Raw genomic sequence first — 24,532 nt, 5'->3', positions numbered from 1 at the left:
TACACTAAGACAAAATGTAGCAAATGGGTGAAATGCACAGGGTATTTTGACAGAAATGTATTTATCTCTCATGCCAGAACCACAGAAAAATCAGGATAAAAATAATTAAATTGAATACAGTTGTGCTGCCTAGTGACATGTGGATGAAATAACGCAGCCATCCTGTCTGCCAAGCTGAAGTTCAGTTGCCAAGTCCTGGAGTTTTACCATGAGAAATGCTCCTTTCCCTAACCTCAGTGGCCCATCCATGTAATTTGCAGTTATCCCCTGAATTAAGATCTTGGTGATGGAAACAACAGTGATTTCTGCATGTTAGTAAGAGACTACCTTCCTGTGTATTCCAGCTGGCTTTCTATTTTCTGATTTGATAAGTTAGCTAGTATAGGAATCTGACACTTGAGAGGGCAAAAAGCAGCACCTCCCATGAAGACACTGGTCCCTCCAACTTCTGTACCTCCCTTTCACTGTTGACTGTGCACTGGTTTCATGGATCAATTTTAGGGATCAGTAAAAAGTTTCTAAACCTTTACTTTTGGTGGATCACTGCTGGGGTACTTCAGAGCCAAAGTGAAAGTGTCAGCAGGGCAGGTTTCTCCCTGCAAGTGGGGAATGCCAGTGGGGAAAATGGAGGACCTGAAAAGCCTGAAGATGGGGTTGCGGCACTGACGTGACCTGGTCACTTTCAGCTGCACAAGGACCTTTGCATGGAAAAACCTTATTTTCAGTTACTAAGAGCCTCTTGGAGCTCCAGCAGGGCCCAGCCACAGCTAAAGACAGCAGGGGTACCATGTGTGACAGCCTGGGCATGAATCATAGACTTATAGAATCAAGCAGGTTGGAAAAGACCTTTAAGATCACCAAGTCCCAACTGTTCCCCCAGCACTGCCAAGGCCACCACTAACCCATGTCACTGGGGGCCTCATCTACATGGCTTGTGAACACTTCCAGGGATGGTGACTCCACCACTGCCCTGGGCTGCCTGTTCTAATGCCTGAGCACCCTCTCGGTGCAGAACCGTTCCCTAATACCCACTCTAAACGGGATCGCCTCAGGGACGCGAATACCAACGCGCCAACACCACCCGCTGCCCCTCCCGCTGAGGCCACGCCCTTCCCCTCCTTCCGGCTCTCTCGGCGCTGGGTGATGACGTCACGCTGCTCTATCTCCGCCCGTTCCGTTGTCCTCGGCCGTTGCAGGCGGGGTCTCGTGTCAGACACGTCACTCGTGGCGCGCCGCAGCCGCTTGCACGTGTCGCCCCGCACGGCACCGCACGGCACCGCACTCCACAGAGCCCCGCACCGCCATGAGCTGCCCGGTGACTTGCGCCGCCTGGGTGCGCTGCGGCGTGGCCAAGGAGACGCCGGAAAAGGTGAGGCCGGGGCTGGGCTGAGCTGAGGGACCCCCTGCCCGCTGTCGCCTCCCGCCGTTGCCCTCACACCTCAGTGTGTCTGCCCCGCAGGTACAGCTCAGCCAGGAGGAGCTGAACGACCTCATCGAGGAGGCCCAGGACAGGGTGAGGTGAGCCGGGGCAGCGGGCGAGGCCGTCTACCGGGACCGGTTGGAGCCCGCCGGGTATCGTCGCCGCTGACAGAGCAGGGAAGAGGAAGGGGGGGGGGATGGGGGGGGGGCGATTGCACAAACCTGTCACACCTTAGATTTTTGTACGTAATAGAATGGTTTGGGTTGGAAAGGACCTTAAGATCATCTAGTTCCAATTCCTCTGTCATGGGCAGGGACAACTCACACTAGACCATGTTGCTCAAGGCTCTGTCCAGCCTGGCCTTGAACATCACCAGGGATAGAGCATTCACAACTTCCCTGGGCAACCCATTCCAGTGCCTCACCACCACCCTAACAGAAAAGAATTTCCTCCTTATATCCAATCTAAACTTCCCCTGTATAAGTTTTAACCCATTACCCCTTGTCCTGTCACTAGAGTCCCTAATGAAGAGTTCCTCTCTGCCATCCTTGTAGGCCCCCTTCAGATACTGGAAGGCTGCTATGAGGTCTCCATGCAGCCTTCTCTTCTCCAGGCTGAACAGCCCCAACTTCTTCAGCCTGTCTTCATACGGGAGGTGCTCCAGTCCCCTGATCATCCTCGTGGCCCTCCCCTGGACTTGTTCCAACAGTTCCATGTCCTTTTAATGTTGAGGACACCAGAACTGCACACAATACTCCAGGTGAGGTCTCACAAGAGCAGAGTAGAGGGGCAGGATCACCTCCTTCAACCTGTTGGTCACGCTCCTTTTGATGCAGCCCAGGATACGGTTGGCTTTCTGGGCTGCAAGCGCACACTGCCAGCTCATGTTCATTTTCTCATTGACCAGCACCCCCAAGTCCTTCTCTGCAGGGCTGCTCTGAATCTCTTCTCTGCCCAACCTGTAGCTGTGCCTGGGATTGCTCCGACCCAGGTGTAGCACCTTGCACATTAGCAACTCCATAAGGTTGGCATCAGCCCACCTCACAAGCGTGTCAAGGTCCCTCTGGATGGCATTCCTTCCCTCCAGCGTATCAACTGAACCACACAGGTCGGTGTCATCGGCAAACTTGCTGAGGGCGCACTCAATCCCACTGTCCATGTCAGCGACAAAGATGTTAAACAAGACCGGTCCCAACACCGATCCCTGAGGGACACCACTTGTTACTGGTCTCCAGCCGGACATTGAGCCATTGACCACAACTCTTTGTGTGTGGCAAATGGGAACTGTCTTTACTCATTGTTGCTTAGGAATCCTGAGGGCAGAAGGAAAGGAATACAGTGTATTCAGCAGGGATGAATTCCTCTGGATCACATTCCACTGAGACATCTCAGATGCCTATTAGGCCCTCAGTTAATCTTTAATGCACACTTCCTTCTGCTGAATTCCCTGCATATGGAATTGTTCCACCTAAGTACCAAGTTATTCAGATGTTGCATAGTTTACTTTGTAAGAAATAATCCACAATATATCCCTACCTAATGAATTTTATGTTGTTTTTTCCTCTAAGGTAAGTATGGGAAATACGAGTAAATAAGGTCTTGAAAATCTTGAAGAAATGCAAGGGTCATCACCCATGACAGGGCCTGTGAGTATGGGAGGAAAAAGGAAGGAAGGAATTGGACATGTGCAAATGTACACAAGTGAGGTTGAGAGCATTGTATGCATAAAAAAATAAAAAGGTAAGAGCAAGGGATTTAGACACACAGATTATCTCTGAAAACCAAAATGTGTGGCAGTTTGTCATGAAAACTGTCAAGAAAGGCTTCCTTTGGAAGCCTGTGTATAATGGTGCCGTTTATTTTGGGAAAAGATAGGAAAGGAGTGGATGGATTTCCAAATTATTGGCATAAAGGCTGGAGCAGCCAGGATTGGGTGCTGAAATCTTGTAAGCAGTCTCCTAAGCAATTACCTGGAAGAATTCTAAATGTCCGCCTTAGTTTCTCAGGGATGTGTATCTTTAAACAGGGATGCTGCTGATGGTAGTGATGAAGGCCAGATGGCATCTGATGTGAATGTAGATGTTCCTGGCAGATCTGAGTCTTCTCATGAAAATGAAGACCCACCTGATGATGAGCTAGATGAATATGATTTGGAAAATTATGATGAAGAGGAATGCACAGGTAACAAAAATGTTAATGTCAGATACACAATGTAAGTGAAGAACCTTTTCATGTTTTCGTTGTAATTAAGACATTTGTATCCTAAAACTTCACAGGTCTATGTTTCAAATGCTGAAAATCCACATTTTTAGTAATCTGTTTGTCCTAGTTTCGGAAATCGTTTAGTGAGTGAAGTCCTTCGGTGTTCCTCTCCCTGATGCTTTAACCGAGAGCATGTTGGAAAGATTATCGCTCCCCCTGCTGTAGTGCTGGAGCAGAGCAGCAGAAGTCCTCCAAACCAGCAAGCAATTTAGCTTACTGAGGTTCTTACGTTTGTAACTTTGAAGTTAATTTAGCCCACTCCTTTTTTACAATATAGGTAATCCAGGTATTGGTACAGGAGTTTCTAACTTCACCTGTCATTGACATGTGTTAAAGATGTTCTGAAATTCCCACCTAGGTGAACTCAAACTTGGAGACTCCTTGGCTACCCTAGCAGTATATGGGAGTAATGATAATGATCCTTACATCACTCTAAAAACCACTGTAAGTATTATAAAAATGTTAAACATCTTAAACAGCATAAACTTAAAAATCAGTTAAATTTTCCATGCTGCCTCAGGGTCTGTAAGTGCTTGCAGTCCTTTTCCAGAGGTGTGCCAGATTTTTGATCAGATGGAACTCCTTTTATAGTTGCTTTGTGCAGGCCCCTCTACACGTGCCTTTTATGTTTGAGGCAGCTGTAACAGTTCTATGTGTGGTGTGGTTTGTCACCTGTCCAGTAGGACACAGAAAATGCTTGAAGAGGTAACAAATCTCAGGCCACTAATGATCCAAATATTAAAACTTCCCAGACTGCAAGACTTCTACACCTTCCACCAGTTTGTGGAAGAAACCAAACTAAGGTAGACTCAGGTATGGCATGAAGGAATATGTCCCTGTTAAGCATATATGCCCAGCATACTGTGTAGTTAACTGCTTCTGTCTGTGTTAGTTTCTATCAAGTATCAGATGGGGAACATCTTTGCAGGAGCTGGCTTTGTAAGATCTCCTGCAGGGAGTGAAGAAGTCTCTGTCTGTAGTCTAACAAGCTAACTGTGTCAGCAGTGCTGTCCTGTTATGCAGCCTGTTTGTCTTTCTCTAGTGAACATTGGTACTGCCATGGCTAGGATATTTGGTCCTCAGAAAAGACAAGGAGCAATTCCAGAGACTATCCACATTTTAGTTCAGAAGGATAGACTGCAACTTGCGATTGATTTACACAGAGAAATTGCATAAATTAGTTGGAAGATGAGGTTGCAAGAGAAGAGTCAATGTAGCATAGAGGCATCAGGAGAGACTATGGTCATCTGGGTCAGGGTGAAGGTATAGGTGAATTTTTGGGACCTCTTGTAAGCATAAAGACTTTTCTGGGTGCTGTCCTTTTTATACTATTTTTTTTTTCTTTACAAAGCTAGTAAGGGCGAAAGAAAAGAGGAGCTATAGGTTTCTACTGCAACATCTAGTTTGTGTGTCGGGGGACTTTATCCAATGTGTGGTCTTGGACAAGGTGTTGTTATGGTGACTTCATATACTTTAACAAAGCTCAAGGAGGAAGGCATACATCTTACCTTTCTGTGTGCATTTTGAGGCACTGTATGTTTTCTCTGTGTTCCACTGACTGTTGATGATTTTTCTTGTTCCTGTGTAGCAGTAGAGGAGAGAAATGCTTTCAAAGTGATTTTTGTAGTCAAAGAGGTATTTGCACAGGGCTTCAGAGATAATATGAGCTGCATATATTCTATGTCAGAAAAGCTAACTTTCTTCTAGACAGAAAGAATGAACATCTTTTTCTTGGGCCTTTCTTGCTGCACTCAAGACCATTGCTCAAATTCTGAAAGAGAGTACTTTTAGTCTTTAATATGCATTTTATATTGTCTTTTGGTATTTACTGCTGGTACTGTTGAAGGCCAAGTATTGTGTAACATTAAGTTGATTAATTCAAAAAAGTGCAGGACTTGATAGAATTCAAATATTGAAAAGATGCTTCCAGTGAATAAAATAGAAATTAAAAAGCTTGCAACAAGTCCAAAAAGTATGTGTTGTATATTTGAAGGATGGTACTCTGTGCAAGACTATTGACTTTTATGTACAGTTCTTAGTTTTCCACTAACAAAAATTCCCTGAATGCCTTCCATTCCTCAGTAGCAATGAAAGTTAGATGAGATGTTACATCTGTTCTGGTACTGCTGAATGCCCAATATAGCTGTAGGCAGCACTTTTTTTGAAATATTTTCCATAAAGTAGACAATGCTTCAGTGCTCTTGGAATTGCTTCCTGGATGTGAGGAGCAGTTACAGTATGCTTATTGTGTAAAATGATGTTACACTATATAGATGCTTAAGGCATGAGAGCACAAGGGAAATAAGCTGCATGTGTGGGCTCCTGGCAGTGATTTTCTTTTCAGCAATGGGCTGCATCATGGTAGCCTCAAAATATGGTTTCATATTTGATAATTAAACATCTCTCTAAATCCACCTAGGTCCACATAAGCACTCCTTCAGTCTATATAATAACTATCCAATTCCCCATGATTGAGTCTGGTTCCTGCCTTTCTTTGTTTACCACTGTAGGATGACTTTAGTCAGGTGGGCAGCAGGGTGTTGGGTTTTTGAGTGTTTTCTGCTAAAAATTATTACTGATTCATGTGTAGTTTTGTGCATTTATGTGCTCTGTTTAATATCCACTGATCTCCTTTTTGCTGTTCAGGATCAGTATGAAGAAGAAGACTTCTTGATTAAGCCCACTGACAATCTTGTCCTTTGTGGCAGAGTTGATAAAGACTACTGTAGTTTGGAGGTCCATGGTATGTAACATAGGATTTGTTCTTTACAGTGAATTTAGGGAGTATGTCTCACCTAGCCTATGCCATATGGCTCTGTAGAAGGGCGAGAGGGTTGGTTTTTGGAAGGTTCTCTTTCTCCTTATCTTTCCTGTGTCATGGTGCTTTAGCCACTTTCCAGAACTTGAGTCTTTCATGTGGTGGTATTGCTATTTAGAGGGTAGTGTGTTTTTTCAGCTATATAGCATTTGCTTTTCTTATTTCATTTCTAAGGGCACTTAGAAAATACTATGGCATTTTTATTCTCTGAATAAATTTATTCTCTGAATAAATTTCTTCTAAATCATGCGAACTTCTTCTACTGGCTTCGTGCTAGGAGTAGAAGAATCAACACCTCTATCATCGTAGTTTTAGAAGAGATGGTCCTTAATGAGGTCTGAATACCACTTGTTCTAGGGATGGTGTTTACAAATTTTATTAACTGTGTAATTTTCCCAATATACACTTATAAAACAATAGCACAGGCTTCTGCTGTTTATAACGTAGGGTGGCTCTGTCTTAGTTAACTGCTAAGACTGCTTAGTTAACTGAAGACTTCAGTTACTATCTGAACATCTGTCACATGCACTTAAAAATGGCACAGTGATTTTGTGTTTGTGATGATACCATGTTATTAAAATAATTAATGGGTTTCTCTGCTGTCCAGTTAGTAAATTCTTTTATTATAAGGAAAAAAATTGCTGGCTAAAGGGAATGCTGTATTTAGTATATGGTTGCTTTAGCAAGTCTTCCTGCAGCTCAGTCAAAACCTGCTAAAGATAATTTCTTCTGACTTCTTCAGCTTTCTCTAATTTGCAAACTGTTTGTCTTTTATCTTCATTTCCCCTTTGATTTCCTCTCAAATTGTTTCTGACTGTATCCTGATGTACAGAGTGTTGGATATGGAGCATCAATTTCGAAGCAGTCGTAGAAACAAAGTAGTGTAGTATGCTCAGAGTCAAGTGTCTAAGCTTTGCTGAACTTGTCACTTCTTTGTCTAAAGTGCACATGAGAATGTTTATTTGTTTTGTGTAATTCACAGGCCATAACATTAAGTAGGCATAATAGTAGTAGTTGGAGGCACTGGCCTCTGTGCTAAAACTCTGAATGTACTGAGTTCATACTGGAATGTAAATTTACATTCTAGATCTCCTTGACAATTTAGCTTTTGCTACGTCTGCCTTTTGCAGAAGTGAACTGTTCATAGTTGCTTACTTTTCCTCTTCATTGATGTCTTGTATGTCTTTAATTCTTTTTCAGTTTATAATCATGAAGAGAACTCATTTTATGTGCATCATGATATTATCTTGCCTGCTTACCCTCTAAGTCTGGAGTGGCTGAATTTTGATCCTAATCCTGATGAATCAGTAGGTAAATTACAAAGGATACTGTAAATGTCCATTTTTTTTATTTGTTTTGGTGATACAGTCATCTTAGTGATGCTGCCATAACAAGTGATTTTACTAAAACACCAGCTTTATTACAAATAATTAAGTTATTGCCAGTTAGACCAAAGCAAGCTCTTCTCTAATTTGCTTTATTTTCCATTTGCAAATGAAAAGTTATTTTTGTTCAAACTCATTATGGCAAATCCAAACTGTAAAACACAGCAAAAGTTTTATATATTTATGTATTCAGTAACTTTTTTCCTCTGTTTTACAGATTTTTTTTCCAATAGTGCAGCCAATGTGGGATTTTGTTGTTTGTTTTTTCATCAAAAAATAAACCAAAACATGGAACTGTATACAGCTGCTTTGGGCAGTTACTTTTACTGAAGGAGGAGAGCAAGTAATCTTTTTTTTCTGGCAACATCTGCTGTCAGTTGATTTTTTAAAATTGCTCCTAGTCAGTTATAAACATCAAATATGTTCAAATGGGAAATTCTGGTACATAAGTATAAGTTTTACTTAATCAAAGAAATAAGCAACAGCTGGATTGCCAAATATGCTGTTTCGTAATTCTAAATAAATGTGGTCACATTTGGGTTTCTGCTTGTAGGAAATTATGTTGCAGTAGCTAACATGACCCCAGTTATTGACATTTGGGACCTTGATGTAGTAGAATCCCTAGAACCAGTCTTTTCTCTTGGAGACAAGAAAGAGAAAAAGAAAAAAAAGAAAGGGAAGAAAGTAAGTATTGCAAAATTGTTTATCTAAATTATAGATAATTGGATTTAATTCAGTCTGTTGAAAGATGGTATTTAGACAGGTTACAGAAGATAATGTCATGGTCATCTGCAGTAGGTTAAAATTGGTATTTTCCTGTGTCTTGGAGTTGAAAAGGCATTGAGGAATAAAGGACAAGGTTTACACTAGTAAAATACATTTACTGAGGATTCACCTTGTTAGCTTTATCTAAAATTTAAGCATATTTCAAGATGATACTCATAGAAATTGAGGTAAAGGCATAGAGGCATAACCTGAAAATGGCTCAGTTTCTCGTAGTGGACTACAGGGAAAACCTTAACCACCAAAGAGGAAGAGTGAGGTTGAGACTGGATGCTAAGTTATGCGAGATGAATGTCATCCTAATTGTATGCCAGAATGTGCTATGATTTATCCTAATCCTTTGGTATGTGAAACAAGTCTGGAAGTTGACGTCACTTAAATTTGCTAGATTTTGTGTGTAATAGATGCTTCAGGAAGTGCTTAAAAACTCCCTAGAGTAAATAGGGAATGTGGATGCTAAATATATAGCTAATCTTGGTTTCCCAAACAAAGGAGCACTACAGTGTTAGATAAAGAACCTTTTTATTAAAGAACCTTACTGTCATTGCGTAGGGGGTTGACTACTGCAGCTCTCAGACCTATTAGTTGTAAATATAATAGAGAAAATATCCTTGGAAGGGGAATTTGTTCTATGAAACTTGCTTCTGAAAATCGCTGGGTTATCAGGATTGCTGTTGAAGATATCATTCATAAATGTTACTTCAGTTTGAAATGCTAATCGTTCTCTGTATGGATAATTAAAACCTGGAATTGAGAGAAATGGGGTGAGTTATGGGTGGTTTCCAGTTGCTGTCTTTGAAGCTTAACCATTTTAAGTTAGAAGTTGTAGGAGCTGGCAGTTACAAGGGCTTCAAGCTCAGTTAATTTGAAGGAGTGAGGGAACTGCCAGGAGTGTTTAGAGAGAAGCTGAAGAAGCTGCACGTTAGCTGGAGACAATGAAATTCTGCTACTAGCCTGAAGGGAGTACCCAGTTCTGTAAACCCAGCAGCTGTGAATGAAATGAAGCCATCTGACATCTGGGATAGGAAGTGAGGTGCAGGTACTGAATAGACACTTCTATCAAAAACCTTGTTGCAGCAAGTGAGAGTAATATAAAATACGAAGTTGTTTGTGAAGGTATTAAGGATTTTATACTAATGTGTTATAACGCTTGACTTCCATTGGAGCTGTAATTTTCAAAAGTATTTTGTATCTACATACAGAGCTTATCTTCAGAAGAGACAGTGAAAGGACATACTGATGCTGTGCTTGATCTTTCGTGGAATAAACAAAGCAGGTAAAAGTATACTTGAATAACAATGGATGGTTACAAATTTGTGCATTTAATTTGGCATGCATTTTTCACAGAAATCCAAAATACAATGTAGTATATCGTTGAACTTGAAAGCAGTGCTGAAATGAATCATTTCTCAAAACTACACCTCCCTCCCCCCTTTTTTAACTGGAAGTCTTGATTATTTTTTTTATTATCATTATTTTTAACCTACATATTGCTGCAGATCACTGTGTGTTTGCAGGTTGTCCAGATGAGTGCAGGGCTAAGGTGGGTTTAAGCCATTTGTTAAATCAGCTCCGTTTAGGTCAGATGCACAGACTAGAGAACCAGATGGCTGCTGTCATCTGTGCTGATCTGACAATGACCTAAAACACCATTTCAGCAGATAGTAGCAGATTTGTAGAAGAAAAGTCCTTGCTATTCTCTTGTTTTTTTTTAACTCTGGCTTTTGCACCTGAACTGTGAGCAGAAAAGATAGTGTAAAAGTCCTAATAGCACAGTTACAAAAATGCCTCTGACCTTTGGGTTATCCTAGACAGAGACAATATTATGCTGCCTGAACAAACTAGCAATTAAGTGCTCCTATTGAAGCAACACAAAGCTGGCCCATCTTGGGTGAGAGGTCAGGGGCAATGTGATGACTGAAGTATCGATGCTGCTGTTTTTATCAATTAAGGTAGTTGTTAACAGTTCAGCTATCAGAGGGTCCTCAGCGTGGGCCTTGAAACTTGAAAGAACTTCTTCCTTGTATCTAACCTGAACTTCCCTGTTTTAGTTTGAACCCATTGCCCCTTGTCCTGTTGCTACAATCCCTGATGAAGAGTCCCTCTCTGGCATTCTTGTAGGCTCCCTTCAGATACTGGAAGGCTGCTTTGAGGTCTCCAGGGAGCCTTCTCCAGGCTGTAGTTAACTCTGTATAGTCCTAATGAGCAGCTGTAAGCCTTCATTTGTAATGACTTTTCTCTAGATACTGAAGGAGGAAACATCCATATAGAAATGCAATAAATGTACATAGATTGCCCTCTTCATTTACAGCGCTTTGCCTGTTCCTAAATTATACACATGTGCACAGTGTGGCAGTGATCTTTCTGTCTGTCTTACAGAAGAGTAGTTTTCACGTACATAGAAATGATTTTCTGGTGATAATATAGAGACAAGTCATAAAACTTAGAGCCACAATAATTAAGTGTTTGGAATGCATAATTCTGCAATGGGCTGAGTTACAGACTCATTGATACTGGTAGATTTTTCAGGACATTAAACCAGCCTTGAAGTAGGAAGCTTATGGGGAAAACAAGAAACTCCGTGGAGCAGCTTGTATTTAAATGTTTTGTTTGTTTTTTAAGCAAGATATACTGTGACAGCTCTCTGTAAATAACTTTCTGCCTGTATGTCATAATGGTGCTACTGTAAAATATTCTCAGAGCCTTCACTATGCATTTTCTTAACTTTCCCTTATAACGTTTGGAAGGACAGTGTTTCCAGGAGGATGTTAGCTCTTTCAGTCCATAACGCTTCGTTAATACACAAAAAATAAGGGATGGGGGAGCAGTTTTGATCAGAAACAACATGTTGAGGTAACAGATCAGGTTTTAAGAGCAATAGTAGTTGTACTGTGTATTTGACAGGCCTTTGGGAATGTTTTGAGTTTTTTTTTCTGATTAAAATTCTAAACTGCATGTTTATTGCTCTTAACACAGTTGGCCAAATTTAAGTTGAAATAGGGGGTCTGTAAACTAGCTAGTATGTTAGTGGTTCCTTTTAGGATTCTCAGAAGGGTGTACAGTGTTAAGTCTTCAGCAGCTAGATAAACAGTCAGAGAGCAAAGTGTTTTAAAACCATTTTTTTCTGGCACTTGGCTGTATGTGTATGTAAGCAGGGCTAAGTTGCTAAGGAAAGGAAATGCTTAAAGCCTTTCTTCATTTTGGTCAAGAAATTTTCCAATAAATGATATTTTAAGTGGTGTCGGGGGGGGAACTGAAGCAAAACTGTCAAATGTTGTTACTGTGTTAAATAATGTAATATAGTCTGTTTGTACTCTTCACTCGTAACTTAGAATTACCTTCAGGGAATTATCCGTCAGGCTTGAGAAATACAGTCTGTAGTCCAGGGCATACTTGATCTCAGAATTGAGTCAATGTATTTTGGACTTTTGACCATTTGTTTGTATCTGTATAAAGATATTTAAAACTTATTTCTTGATCTGTTATCAGGAATGTTTTAGCAAGTGCATCTGCTGACAGTACTGTGATTTTGTGGGATATGTCTGTGGGTAAGCCGGCAGCCAGCCTGATGCTACACACAGACAAGGTAAGTAACAATTGCTGTGTTTCTTCCACTGTAAAATACAGAGAAAAAATAAATGCAGTTTTTCATTAACTGCTTGGTGGTGAACCCTTACAACAACAATTCTGTAGTTTTCTAAGAACTGTGCAGAATTCTTTAAAGTTCTGAATTAGTTGCCTTTGCAAACAACATTGTATTTGCTTTTTAAAGTGCTATTTAACTTGTCCTTTAGATAGTTTGTGAAGATTTACAGCAGTTTTCTAAAATGCCTTTTTTGTGAAAGCCCTAATGGTGGGAATCCGATAGGGCTGCAATAAGCTCCAAAAAATAGGTCTCTGAGAATAGGTCAAACTATAATTTTCTCTGAGGAAACAGTGAGTGTCAGTTCTAGGTAAGAAAAGTTTAAAATAGATGATACTAAAATACCACAGTGGTGGGTACTTCAGAAATGAATTAATCTCATAGTAATTAAAATGTGGAAGTTAGTTATTAATAGCTGTAACCTTATTCTGCTGTTAACGAAGTCGCTGCCCTTGGCAAACTCCTGATTTTCATTTTTTGCTAACATCTGCATTTTTTCTATAACTGGAAGCAGCTCTTTTTTTATCTCCTCTGATTTTGGGGTTTTTTAGGGTTTTGTTTGGTTGGGTTTTTTTGTGGTTTTTTTTTTTTATATCTAGAGCAGAAAGGGCCCATGTGGTTCTGTTCAGTTCATTTCTATATAAAAATACATATAATATATCTAATATATATTATATATTAGATATATTATATATATAAACGTATATATAAATATATATAAAAATATATATAAAACAAGGAAAATACCTTGTTTCCACTGGGTGGGGTGTTTGAATAAAAATAATGTGCCTCTCTTGCACTGTTTTATGAAAAATCTGAGTATCAACAAGCTTAATAGGATCGATTTGGGGGGGGGGTTGGGCAATGTGCTGGCTTTGGGAAGGAGGGCTTGTGCTCTTGTTTGTTCAAAGAAAGATCGTGTATATGCGTACTATACCTCAGTGCTTATTTTTAAATACAAAATTTTCTGTTATCTAGGTCCAGACGTTGCAGTTTCATCCATTTGAAACTCAGACCCTTATTTCTGGATCTTATGATAAGTATGTCAGGGTCAAATGTCATTTTCATTATCATTTCTGGATCTTAATGATAAGTATGTCAGTATGTCATTTTCAAATGTTACATGTAGGGAGGGTATTAGTATTAAATAAAGCCTGTTAAGTTGCTTCATGTTTTCCTTTTCGTTTGCTTGTAACTGTGCCAAATTTGAATAATGCTGTTTATTTTTTTCCAGCAAGGTAGCCAGGTTTGTATGTGGCCAAAATGTAGTTTTCCTTACCTCTTTCTCAGGACTAGCTAAATCCTTTAACCATCTGGAGCAGCATTTTCTGTGCCAGGTGTCTATGCCAAACTGCATTTCTTTCTTAATTTGGCCTTATGGCATTTTCTGCATTGGGAACGTGACACTGCTCATTCCTCTGAAAACCTGTGCAGGTCTTGCCAAGCTGTAGGACCAGGATGGGTGCATGAGGGACTTCAACATCCCAGTCTCCTCCCTACAGCCTCTATTAATAGGCGTGCCATAGCCAAAGTTTAATGGGCTACCTCCGGTGACTGCAGGCTGGAGATGCTGTGAAATGGTTTGTGGCTGCACGCTTTGACTAGCGCTATAACTGCCAGTAGCTTATAAGCCCTGCCAGCCCAAAAACTTCCCCTCTGTTCTCCCATCCCATAGGGGTAACTGTTTAATTTTGTTCTGTAACTGTGACTTTCTTATATTGATTTTTTTTTTTTTTTTAATTCTTTTAAGACTTTGTCCTTGTGGTATTTATAGACTTGTCAATCTTTAGCCAGGCCTTTATATTTTCTGGCTTCTGTTGTGCTCTTGCTCCATCTGCTTAAGTGAAAGTAATGGAGGAAATCCTTTTATTGCTGTTAGGAGCTGCTCTGCCTGCTTTCCTCGCTCTTGACTTCCTTCAGTAGAAAGAAAAAAGTCCACACCCTGAGGCCAGCTACTCAATGCTATTTTAGCTAGCCCTTCGATACCATGGACACCTATAAACCAGTTTACTGTCTGTACACTGCCTTTGTGGATTTTTTCCTATGAAGCCTTGCAGAAACACAGGCTATTCAGTGAATATTGGCAGATGCCTTCATAACCTAAAAGTCAGACCATTAAAAATTGCATATATGCTAGAACTGTTGTAAAATGCCAGGTAATAGAGATCTAGATCACATCTCTTTGGTTTTAATTATATGATAGAGTAGGAGCTAGTTACACTGTGGATGCTGGTTGTGATGAGGTGCTGCAAGAGTGACATCATCACACCTCTCTTGCATTCATATCCAGGAGATTTTGGGGTTGGGACACATTCTGCCACCACCGGTTTAAGCACGTACCTGTAAAGAATACCAGGGGACCCATTAACTCCCATCCACTGTTTCTTCTTTTTGGAGCAGCATTTCCCTAATCCCTTGTAAAGATCCATTTTGTATTTCTTAAAGCATATTTTAGGTATATGTATTCCACAAATGTGGAAGGTGTCCTTGCCCAGGGCAGAGGGGGTGGAACTAGATGAGCTTTAAGGTCCCTTCCAACTCAAACCGTTCTGTGATTGAATCCTGAAATGGATTTCCTAATTAGTGCAATATTTTTGAAAGTCATTGCTTGACTTTACTGAAGTGTGTTCATAATTCAGTGATATATTTGCATAATTATGGTCTCCTGTGTAATAAGTATCTTATGCATTGAGTAAATTCAAGCTCTATTTGGTTAGTTTCAATAGAACAGCTGTTTGTAACCGAGATGAAACTTGAAGGCATATGGGAAAGTCTTGTGACTTATCTGAGAAATTTTCATCTATTGTTGAGTTGGAAGACTAAATAGTGAAGTTGTTTCCATTTTAACTTTTGAATTGTAGTTTATGTGGGCCTTCTATAAATGCCAATGGTAAAACAAACTTTGTAAGGTGTTCTACCCTGATTTTTCTTATTCATTTATTTCCTCTCCCTTTTTCGCATAGATCAGCTGCACTGTATGACTGCAGAAACCCACAAGATAACCATCGCGTGTGGCGGTTTAGTGGTCAGGTTGAAAGAGTAACTTGGAATCATTTTTCACCTTGTAACTTCTTAGTGAGTACATGCTCTTCTATTCTCAGTTTGTAGACTGTTGCCATTTCATTTAGCCTATATTTTTGTGTTCATAATGTTTCTGAATCATATAATGGAGGTGATGGAGTTGGACTGTTGTTGTTCCTTATTTTCAAGATGCAGTGCGTGTGAGGATGGTTTTGGGTAGTTTTTTTCAACAAGTATATGAAGACCAGATCTTTACCCAGTACCTTTATTATGGCAGTAGAAAAGCAATTGATACAGTTGCTTTTTGACTCCAGAGGTGGCATCTTTGCCATACTGTTATAGTGTTCAGTGGCTGGGATGTATTTTCCTTTGCATAGTTGCTCTTGTGTTTCGTGTAATGAGGCAATTGCAGCTGAGAAGCAGCTCTTTAGACCGAAGATCCTGAATATTGTTTCAAATCAGCACTAGAGGGCATTGTCCACCCTGCTGGGGTACCTTGGGTTTGTGAAGATTTTTATAATACAAGTTTTAAACAGAATTTAAAAAGAAATAATTTTTATTACCTCAGTGGCTGTCTGGTTCTCTGTTGCTTTATATATACAGCCAAAAAAAGCAGTTGCTCAGTTCTCATGGGTTTGTGATACAGATCTCTCAGCTTTGAGTATGGCTCCAGAAACAGCTGGCTGATGCACTGGTAAAGAAGATCTCTACTGGTGCTGCCAGGAAAAAGCAGCGAGTCATAGTAGTAGGGGACTCTACTTTGAAAGGGACAGAAGCACTCATCTGTCAGCCTGACTCGGTCTCAAGGGAGGTGTGTTGCCTACCAGGGGCACGGATCAGGGATGTTGCAGAGAGGCTGCCTGCTCTAGTAAGTCCCACGGATTATTACCCACTTCTAGTGATCCATGTGGGTGCTAGTGATATAGATAGTAGTAGACTGGGGAACATAATGAAGGACTACAGAGCCCTGGGAGAGATGGTTAGGGGCTCTGGAGCTCAGACTGTCTTTTTGTCAATTCTCCAGGATACAGGGGAGGACCTAAAAAAAGCTAGGAGGATTGGCCAGGTTAATAAAGGGTTAAAAGGGTGGTGTCATAGTCAGGGGTTTGGGTGTCTTGAACACGGGACCCAAGTTTGTAGGCCAGGTCTAGTGGGGGCTGGTGGAGCTGGTCTGATAAAGAAGGGAAAGAGCAGTTTTGGTAGGAGGCTTGCCAGACTGGTCAAGGAGGCTTTAAACTGGATGTGTTGGGGGAGGGGGGCATCATTCCATCCCAACACACCCAGTCAGTTGCCAGCACCTATAACAAATGCTCAGAGCACTGTAGAGATATCCCAGCTGCTCCAGCCAATGAGCTGGCTTCAGTTGGAGCTCGGCTCATTTGCCCCTATACAAATGCCCACAGCATGGGGAACAAACAAGAGGAATTAGAGATGCGTGCATGTCTATGATATAATAGGCATCACAGAAACATGGTGGGATGGCTCCTATGACTGGAGTGTTGGAATGGAAGGTTACAGGCTCTTTAGGAAAGACAGGCCTGTGAGGTGGGGAGGGGGAGTTGCCCTTTATGTTAGGGATAGGCTGGAGAGTATGGAACTCTGTCTGGGGACAGGTGAGCAGTTAACAGAGAGTTTGTGGGTCAGGGTTAAAGGGAATATAGCTATGGGAGACATTACTGTGGGGATCTGTTACAGACTGCCTGATCAAGGAGAACCTGAGAATGAAGCACTCCATAGACAGATAGGAGAAGCCTCACACTCGCAGGCCCTTGCTCTCATGGGTGACTTCAACCACCCTGACATCTGTTGGAAGGACAGTACAGCCCAGCACAAACAATCCAGGAGGTTCCTCGATTGTGTAGAAGACAACTTCCTTCTGCAAGTAACAGAGGAGCCGACAGGAGAGGTGCCATGCTTGACCTCGTGCTCACCAACAGGGAAGGGCTCGTTGGAAATGTGACTCTCCAGGGCAGCCTTGGATGCAGCGACCACGAGATGGTCAAATTCGAGACCCTCAGGACAGTGAGAAGAGCGTGCAGCAAGCTCACTGCCCTGGACTTCGAAAGAGCAGACTTTGACCTCTTCAGGAACCTGCTTAGGAAGGTTTCATGGGATATAGCCCTAGAGGGCAGAGGGGCCCAAGGCTCTTGGTTGATATTCAAGGATCACCTGCTACAAGCTCAGGAGTGTTGCATCCCAACTAGAAGGAAGTGCAGCAGGAGGGCCAGGAGACCTCCTTGGTCTTTTCCTACTGAGGAAAATTCAAATTAAAAAAGAGGCTTATAAAAAGTGGAAGCAAGGACAGGTGGCCTGGGAAGAGTACAGGGATGTTGTCAGAGAAGCTAGGGACCAGGTTAGGAAAGCCAAGGCCCAGTCAGAATTAAACTTGGCTAGGGATATTAAGGATAACAGGAAGGGATTCTACAGGTACATAGCAAATAAAAAACAGACAAGGGAGAGCGTAGGCCCCCTCATGAAGCTCTCAGGAGAACTGGCTACACAGGATTTGGAGAAGGCTGAGGTTCTGAATGACTTCTTTGCCTCGGTCTTCACTGGCAAAGGTTCTGACTGCACCACCCAAGTCTTGGAAGGCAGGCGCAGGGACTGTGAGAATGAAGACCTTGGGCCCACCGTAGGAGAGGATCTGGTTCAAGACCATCTTAAGAACCTGAACATGCACAAGTCCATGGGACCTGATGAGATCCATCCGCGGGTCCTGAAGGAGCTGGAGAATGAAGTTGCGAAGCCGCTGGCCATCATATTTGAGAAATCATGGCAGTCAGGTGAAGTTCCCAACGACTGGAAAAAGGGAAATATAACCCCCATTTTCAGGAAGGGGAAAATGGATGACCCGGGGAATTACAGACCAGTCAGTCTCACCTCTGTGCCTGGCAAAATCTTGGAGCAGATTCTCCTGGAAGGCATGCTGAGGCACATGAAAAACAACAAGGTGCTTGGTGACAGCCAGCATGGCTTCACTAAGGGGAAACCTGCCTGACCAACCTGGTGGCCTTCAATGATGGGGCTACAGAACTGATGGACAGGAGTAGAGCAGTTGATGTCATCTACCTGGACTTGTGCAAAGCGTTCGACACTGTCCCACACAACATCCTTGTCTCTAAATTGGAGAGACATCAGTTTGATGGATGGACCACTCGGTGGATAAAGAACTGGCTGGATGGCCACACACAGAGAGTTGTGGTCAATGGCTCAATGTCCAGCTGGAGACCAGTAACGAGTGGTGTCCCTCAGGGATCGGTGTTGGGACCGGTCTTGTTCAACATCTTTGTCGCTGATGCCAACCTCATGCAGTTTAACCATGCCAAGTGCAAGGTCCTACACCTGTGTCGGAGCAATCCCAGGCACAGCTACAGGTTGGGCAGAGAAGAGATTCAGAGCAGCCCTGCGGAGAAGGACTTGGGGGTGCTGGTCCATGAGAAAATGAACATGAGCAGGCAGTGTGTGCTTGCAGCCCAGAAAGCCAACCATATCCTGGGCTGCATCAAAAGGAGCGTGACCAGCAGGTCGAAGGAGGTGATCCTGCCCCTCTACTCTTCTCTCATGAGACCTCACTTGGAGTATTGTGTACAGTTCTGGTGTCCTCAACATAAAAAGGACATGGAACTGTTGGAACAAGTCCAGAGAAGGGCCACGAGGATGATCAGGGGACTGGAGCACCTCCCGTATGAAGACAGGTTGAGGAAGTTGGGGCTGTTCAGCCTGGAGAAGAGAAGGCTGCGTGGAGACCTCATAGCAGCCTTCCAATATCTGAAGGGGGCCTACAAGGATGGCAGAGAGGAACTCTTCATTAGGGATTGGAGTGACAGGACAAGGGATAACGTGTTCAAACTTAAACAGGGCAAGTTTAGATTGGATATTAGGAGAAAATTCTTTTCTGTTAGGGTGGTGAGGCACTGGAATGGGTTGCCCAGGGAGGTTGTGAATGCTCCATCTCTGGCAATGTTCAAGACCAGGTTGGACAAAGCCTTGGGTGAGATGGTTTAGTGTGAGGTGTCCCTGCCCATGGCAGGGGGGTTGGAACTAGATGATCTTAAGGTCCTTTCCAGCTCAAACCATTCTATGATTTACTATTCAATGATTCTATTATGTACCCAGTGGATAGCTCCAGAAGCTTTGAACTGCCAATTAGGAGACTGTATTTCATTGCCTACCGTGACAGCCAAGTGTGGTAGCGTATCTTCAAAATAACAGTTTAAGAAATTTGTATATGATTAAAGCTTCCATGTAAGTCAGTGCAGCATAATTTAGGTACATAGAACAGCTCAGGCACTAGCTGGATGGAGTCTGACTTTGTGGATGCAGATCCATGTACTATGACAAGCGCTACCAAGAAGTGTAAGTCTGTCTCAAATCACAGGGGTTTACTAGAGGGTGGGTATTACTTTGTAGGACCTTTTTTCCAAATGAGTGACTATGGCTGTTTTCACAATCTTGTGTTTTCCTTAGGTGAGCACAGAGGATGGCTTTGTGTACTGTCTGGATGCTCGTTCTGATAAGCCACTGTTTACTCTGAAAGCTCACGATGAAGAGGTGTCAGGTAAACACTCTGTATGTGTGTTATGTTTGTCCCCAGTGGCGAGGCACATCTGGAAGATGTCTTTAATGGCTATGACTGAGGTAGTAGCAATTCCTTGCTTAACAAGTTAAAGTTGTGCATACTCACTATGGGTAACTAGCGAGTGAAACAAATCTGCTGAGAAGCTGTTGTAAGCAAAATATTTTAACAACAGTGAACTTTTCTCAGTGAATGTCCTGAATAAACATGTCAAAGCAGATCTGTTCACTTGAGACACATTCCCTGTGGTGTTTTGGGTGAGGAAGAACAAAAGCTATGGAACCTGGTCCAGGATCACGAACTATAATGTTTACCTTTATTTTATACTGGCGTTCACTCTGGAGATGATTTAGGTATAGCACTTGGGAAGGTTTATACACTGCCTCCTTCAGGCTACTTTAATTGCTTGATCAGTGTAGGAACCCCTAAGAAGCAACTTGAAACACCCGATTAGGTGTCTGAAATGAGATCTATGAATATGCCACATTGTCTTGCATAGCAAAAGAGTCTTTGGCAAATGAATGAAGAAAACTACCTGGAGAAGCCAGATTATGTGAAGAAAGAAGCATAACAATAGCATCCTTGCACTGCTACAGTTGGAGTGGGAAACGGAATAGGCTGGCATACCATCAGTTTGTTGTCACTACGGGAAGCAGTGGCAGCATGAAACTTTATCACTTTGCTCCTTTTTGCTGGAACAATTTAGTGTGAGGAGACTATTGGATTTCTCATGACTTTGCTTCAAAAAGGGTCCTCATGTCTGTGAAATAGTGATTACCTGGTGCTATCACACTTCTGTATTCTTAATCTTCCAGGGCTACAGCTAAGCAGTCAGATCAAAGGATGCCTTGTGACATCATCTGCTGACAAACATGTGAAAATCTGGGATATCCTGGGAGACAGACCAAGTTTAGTCCATTCCAGGGATATGAAAATGGTAGAGTAATATTAATTTCTTAATTCCAGGAAGGTTTATGTCTGCTTATTCATTTTTTGTCTATCTTGAATCGTGTTTTACCTAACATACTATCTTTTAGGGGAAAAAAGTCACACCTGTGTGTTCTGGGTAAATCACTGTCATTATAGTGCGGTATTCAATTCAACATCTAATTGGCAGACCTGAATATCAGATGCAACATTCTGAGTAGAATTGTAGGTGCTCCAACGTGTAACTTCCAGGTTCAAGACAAAGATGTGATTCACTGTTTGTAACTAGCAGCTCTTGACTTTAATTTTGTGTCTTCACAAAATCAGTTTCAGGAAACTGTCGTGGTTTAAGCCCAGCCGGCAACCCAGAACCATGCAACCATTCGCTCCCTCCCCTCCCACACTACACACAAACCACTGCTGCTACCACCAGTAATAATAATGATAAGGGAAATAACAAGGGAAGAGAGTACAACTGCTCACCACCCACCAACCGATACCCAGCCTGACCCGAGCAGTGATCTAGCCCTTCCGGGTAACTGCCCCCAGTTTATATAGTGGGCATGATGTGCTGTGGTATGAAATACCTCTTTGGTTAGTTTGAGTCAGGTGTCCTGTCTCTGCTTCCTTCCGGCTTCCCCTCCTCCCAGGCAGAGCATGAGACTGAGAAAGTCCTTGGTCAGAGTAAACATTACTGAGCAACAACTAAAAACACTGGTGTTATCAGCGCTGTTCCCAGGCTGAAAGTCAAAAACACAGCACTGCACCAGCTACTAAGAAGGAGAAAAATGTCTGTGACTGCTGAACCCAGGACAGAAACTTAGAGAGATTACATTTCTTAAAACTTGCTTGGGATTTTCAGATGACAGATTCATTTTGGGATGGTGGGTTTTAAACAGTCTCCTCTTTTTTTTCCCTTGCATCTTCCCAGGGTGTTCTCTTCTGCGCGGCTTGCTGCCCTGACCTCCCATTTGTTTTTGCCTTTGGAGGAGAGCGAGAAGGGCTGCGTGTTTGGGATATTAGCAAGATTTCTGCAGGTAACATTCTCATTTCTTTGGATCTTACGATGCTCCCCTTGCCCCCAGGGTGTATTTGTATATTCAGTGATGTACTGTGGCTCTGAGAGTAACTAGGTTAGTATTTTAAATGCCCCAAGGCTGCAGGTGTGTTCACATTTTCAGCTTCAAAAAATGTGGGTTTTTCTAACTTGGAGACCTGTGTTTGCCACATGATTTTCTTGTAGCTGAAGTGTAATACCTGATTTCTTGTAATACCAATGTTTTACTTTGTTCTTAATGTTCCTGGTGTAATCGAGTACCACATTCTTGAGTACTTGTAGGCATAAAAGTGAGGACTGGGTTTGATTGGTGGTGGTAGCTACATGTAACTAAACGGTGTGAATTTCTGGAGAAGGCTCTTAAGAGCTTGGTGGAAACCAGAGAGACTAAAACCAGAAATAAATTATTTAAACATAATGTTTTGCACTACAAAACTCATCCATTTCACAGTACTTAGGCACAGGAATTATACAGAGAGAAACCTCTAGAGATGCTTTGGAGGAGAAATAACAGGACTTGTAATTTAAGTATCATACGTGGGAGATTGTTCTGATGTGTAAGCTTTAACTCCCTATACAGGGGAAGGGGAAAAGCTTTGCAATGGCGCCAAGTTAGGTTTTCCATTCCATTCCGTGATGCTCACCATGCTCCACCTGCTGTAGTTCTCTTGCCTCTGGGAGAATAGCATGTTCCCATCTGTTTTGCAGTGAATGAAGTTTTTGGAAACAGAGAGAGACTTGTTCTGGTAAACGCCAACTCTGTTGCCAGCAGCAGCAGCAGCAACAATTCAGAGACAGCAATGGAATCGTGATGGACCAAACATCAAAAATCAAAGTAATTAACGGCACTATGACTAATGTGGATTCTGCAAGTCCTGCCATTTGGTGAGAGTTCATAGGAATTACTCTGGTGTCCTGCAATCTGCAGGCTTCTTCATCTTGAAGAAATACGGTGATGGGGTCAAGCTCTAAGTCAGCAGTTCTAAGTTCCTGCCTCTGTTACTAGCTGTGAAAGATTAAATGACTTGCTTTTTGCCTGAGATTATGATCCCTGTAACAGGAAGTACTATGTGTAAAGTTGATACATAAACTGAAACAGGCACTAGAAGAGTACTTTGCTACTAACAGAAGTTTGAATACTACAAAGAAGGTAAATATCTTCTAAAGGCATAAGGAAAAATACTTCAGCCAGCAGGTGTGTAATAAAAAAACAAAAGTTAAATGAAATGACAAGTGTAAATAGATAATTTATACTTGATTTGAGGCTAGATTTACAGATTCCTAATACAGATTTTAAAAGTTCTATGTAACTTCCCTAAGTCTTGAGTATTTCTTGGGCAGTAAGTTGGGAGTCCCCGAGTAGGATCTTGAAATGCCTTTGTAACACCTTAGATCACCAGTATCAAACCAGAAATATCCCATATCTATCCCATCAAGATCCAGGGGTTCTTTTTTGTGGTTCCACAGCAGCTGAAGCTTGTTAATGTCACATGTGCACTGGGTTTTTCTTCAAGCTCCAGATGTTACATATATATGAAGACAATTTGAACTGAAGTAAGGGGTTACTACTCAGAAGAGGGCGAGAGGCTGTCAGGACACAAAGCAAGGGTGGGGATCTCGGCTTGTCACTGTCACTGGTGAAAGCTGACCATGTTGCATGCTCATGTTCCTAACTCCTCCCAGGCATTTCTGCCTGAAACCTGAAGGCACAAAGGAACGTTTTGAGTATAATCACCCTAACTGCTGACTTTAATCATAGGTTAGGGTGGGGTGGAAAGGACCTTAAGATCATCTAGTTCCAACCCCCCTGCCATGGGAATGTGACCTAAAACACCCAAGCGCCTTACCCCAGGCCAGTGATTATTGTGTCCTCCTGGGATGTGTTTCCCTGTCTTCATAGTGGAAGGTATCTGTGTCTGTTGAGGTGGTGCTGCTGCAAGAAGTCCCTGGGTATCAAAGCAGCCATAGTATTGGGGCCTGTTGTTGATGGGATCTTACCACCACTTCCCATCCCAGCTCACTGTAACTCCTGGTGAGGTGAGGCAGATTGACTGTATCAATACAAAATGCAGATGGTGAAAAGGCAGGGCTGGCAGTTTGCTTCCCACCCCTTTAAGTTAAATGGCTGCTTCTAAGTTCAATTTAGTTGCTTCTAGTCTGGTGGCATGTACCTAGCATGGCTCTGCAGGAACCAAGAATACTCTGTGTTGGGATTCCTGCTGCAGTCCAAGCAGTAGTGAAGGACGTGATGTGGACAGTAAATGAACCACCACTTTTGTGAAGCTGAAGAAGGTGAAGGCATCAAAACCACCTCTGTTCAAGTGCTCTCCACTGAAAATCTGCAAGTTTTTCAAAGCTTTCCCTTGAAATAAATGCTTTGTGTTAAGCTCTTGGAGGGTAGTTGTTTCTGTTACCTGTACCTCTGGTACTAATTTCCACCATAGCACTAGATGTTGCTTTTTGTTTTGGGAAGAAATTGTGTTACTGCAAGCAACACATCTTTCCCTTGACTAGACAAAATCCCTCAACCTGTCCTTCTGGAGCTTTTTATTCACATTCTGATCTCAGAGGGCAAGCAACATGCATTTATCATGGGATTCTTTGGGATCTCCCTAGGAAATACAGCGTACAGGTGATGAA

At 42.2% G+C, this 24,532-nt stretch overlaps 1 protein-coding gene across 1 annotated transcript; it reads left to right on the top strand.

Annotated features, from left to right (window-relative positions):
* Positions 1 to 1,263: 1,263 nt before the first annotated feature.
* PWP1 (PWP1 homolog, endonuclein) lies at positions 1,264 to 24,278 on the top strand. Its single transcript, XM_057420681.1, has 15 exons — positions 1,264 to 1,369; positions 1,460 to 1,518; positions 3,447 to 3,601; positions 4,041 to 4,126; positions 6,329 to 6,425; positions 7,701 to 7,811; positions 8,439 to 8,569; positions 9,871 to 9,944; positions 12,158 to 12,254; positions 13,290 to 13,351; positions 15,275 to 15,386; positions 19,800 to 19,890; positions 20,724 to 20,845; positions 21,767 to 21,872; positions 22,601 to 24,278. The coding sequence occupies exons 1-15, from the start codon at positions 1,304 to 1,306 to the stop codon at positions 22,702 to 22,704; spliced, it is 1,473 nt and encodes a 490-aa protein (XP_057276664.1). The 5' UTR covers positions 1,264 to 1,303; the 3' UTR covers positions 22,705 to 24,278.
* The last annotated feature ends 254 nt before the right edge of the window (positions 24,279 to 24,532 follow it).

Source organism: Pezoporus wallicus, unplaced genomic scaffold (assembly GCF_028554395.1).
Source record: "Pezoporus wallicus isolate ANWC-B61680 ecotype Strahan unplaced genomic scaffold, APGP_CSIRO_Pwel_v1 contig_2871, whole genome shotgun sequence".
Classification (NCBI taxonomy): Eukaryota; Metazoa; Chordata; class Aves; order Psittaciformes; family Psittacidae; genus Pezoporus; species Pezoporus wallicus.
This window is presented reverse-complemented; position numbering and strand designations above follow the sequence as displayed.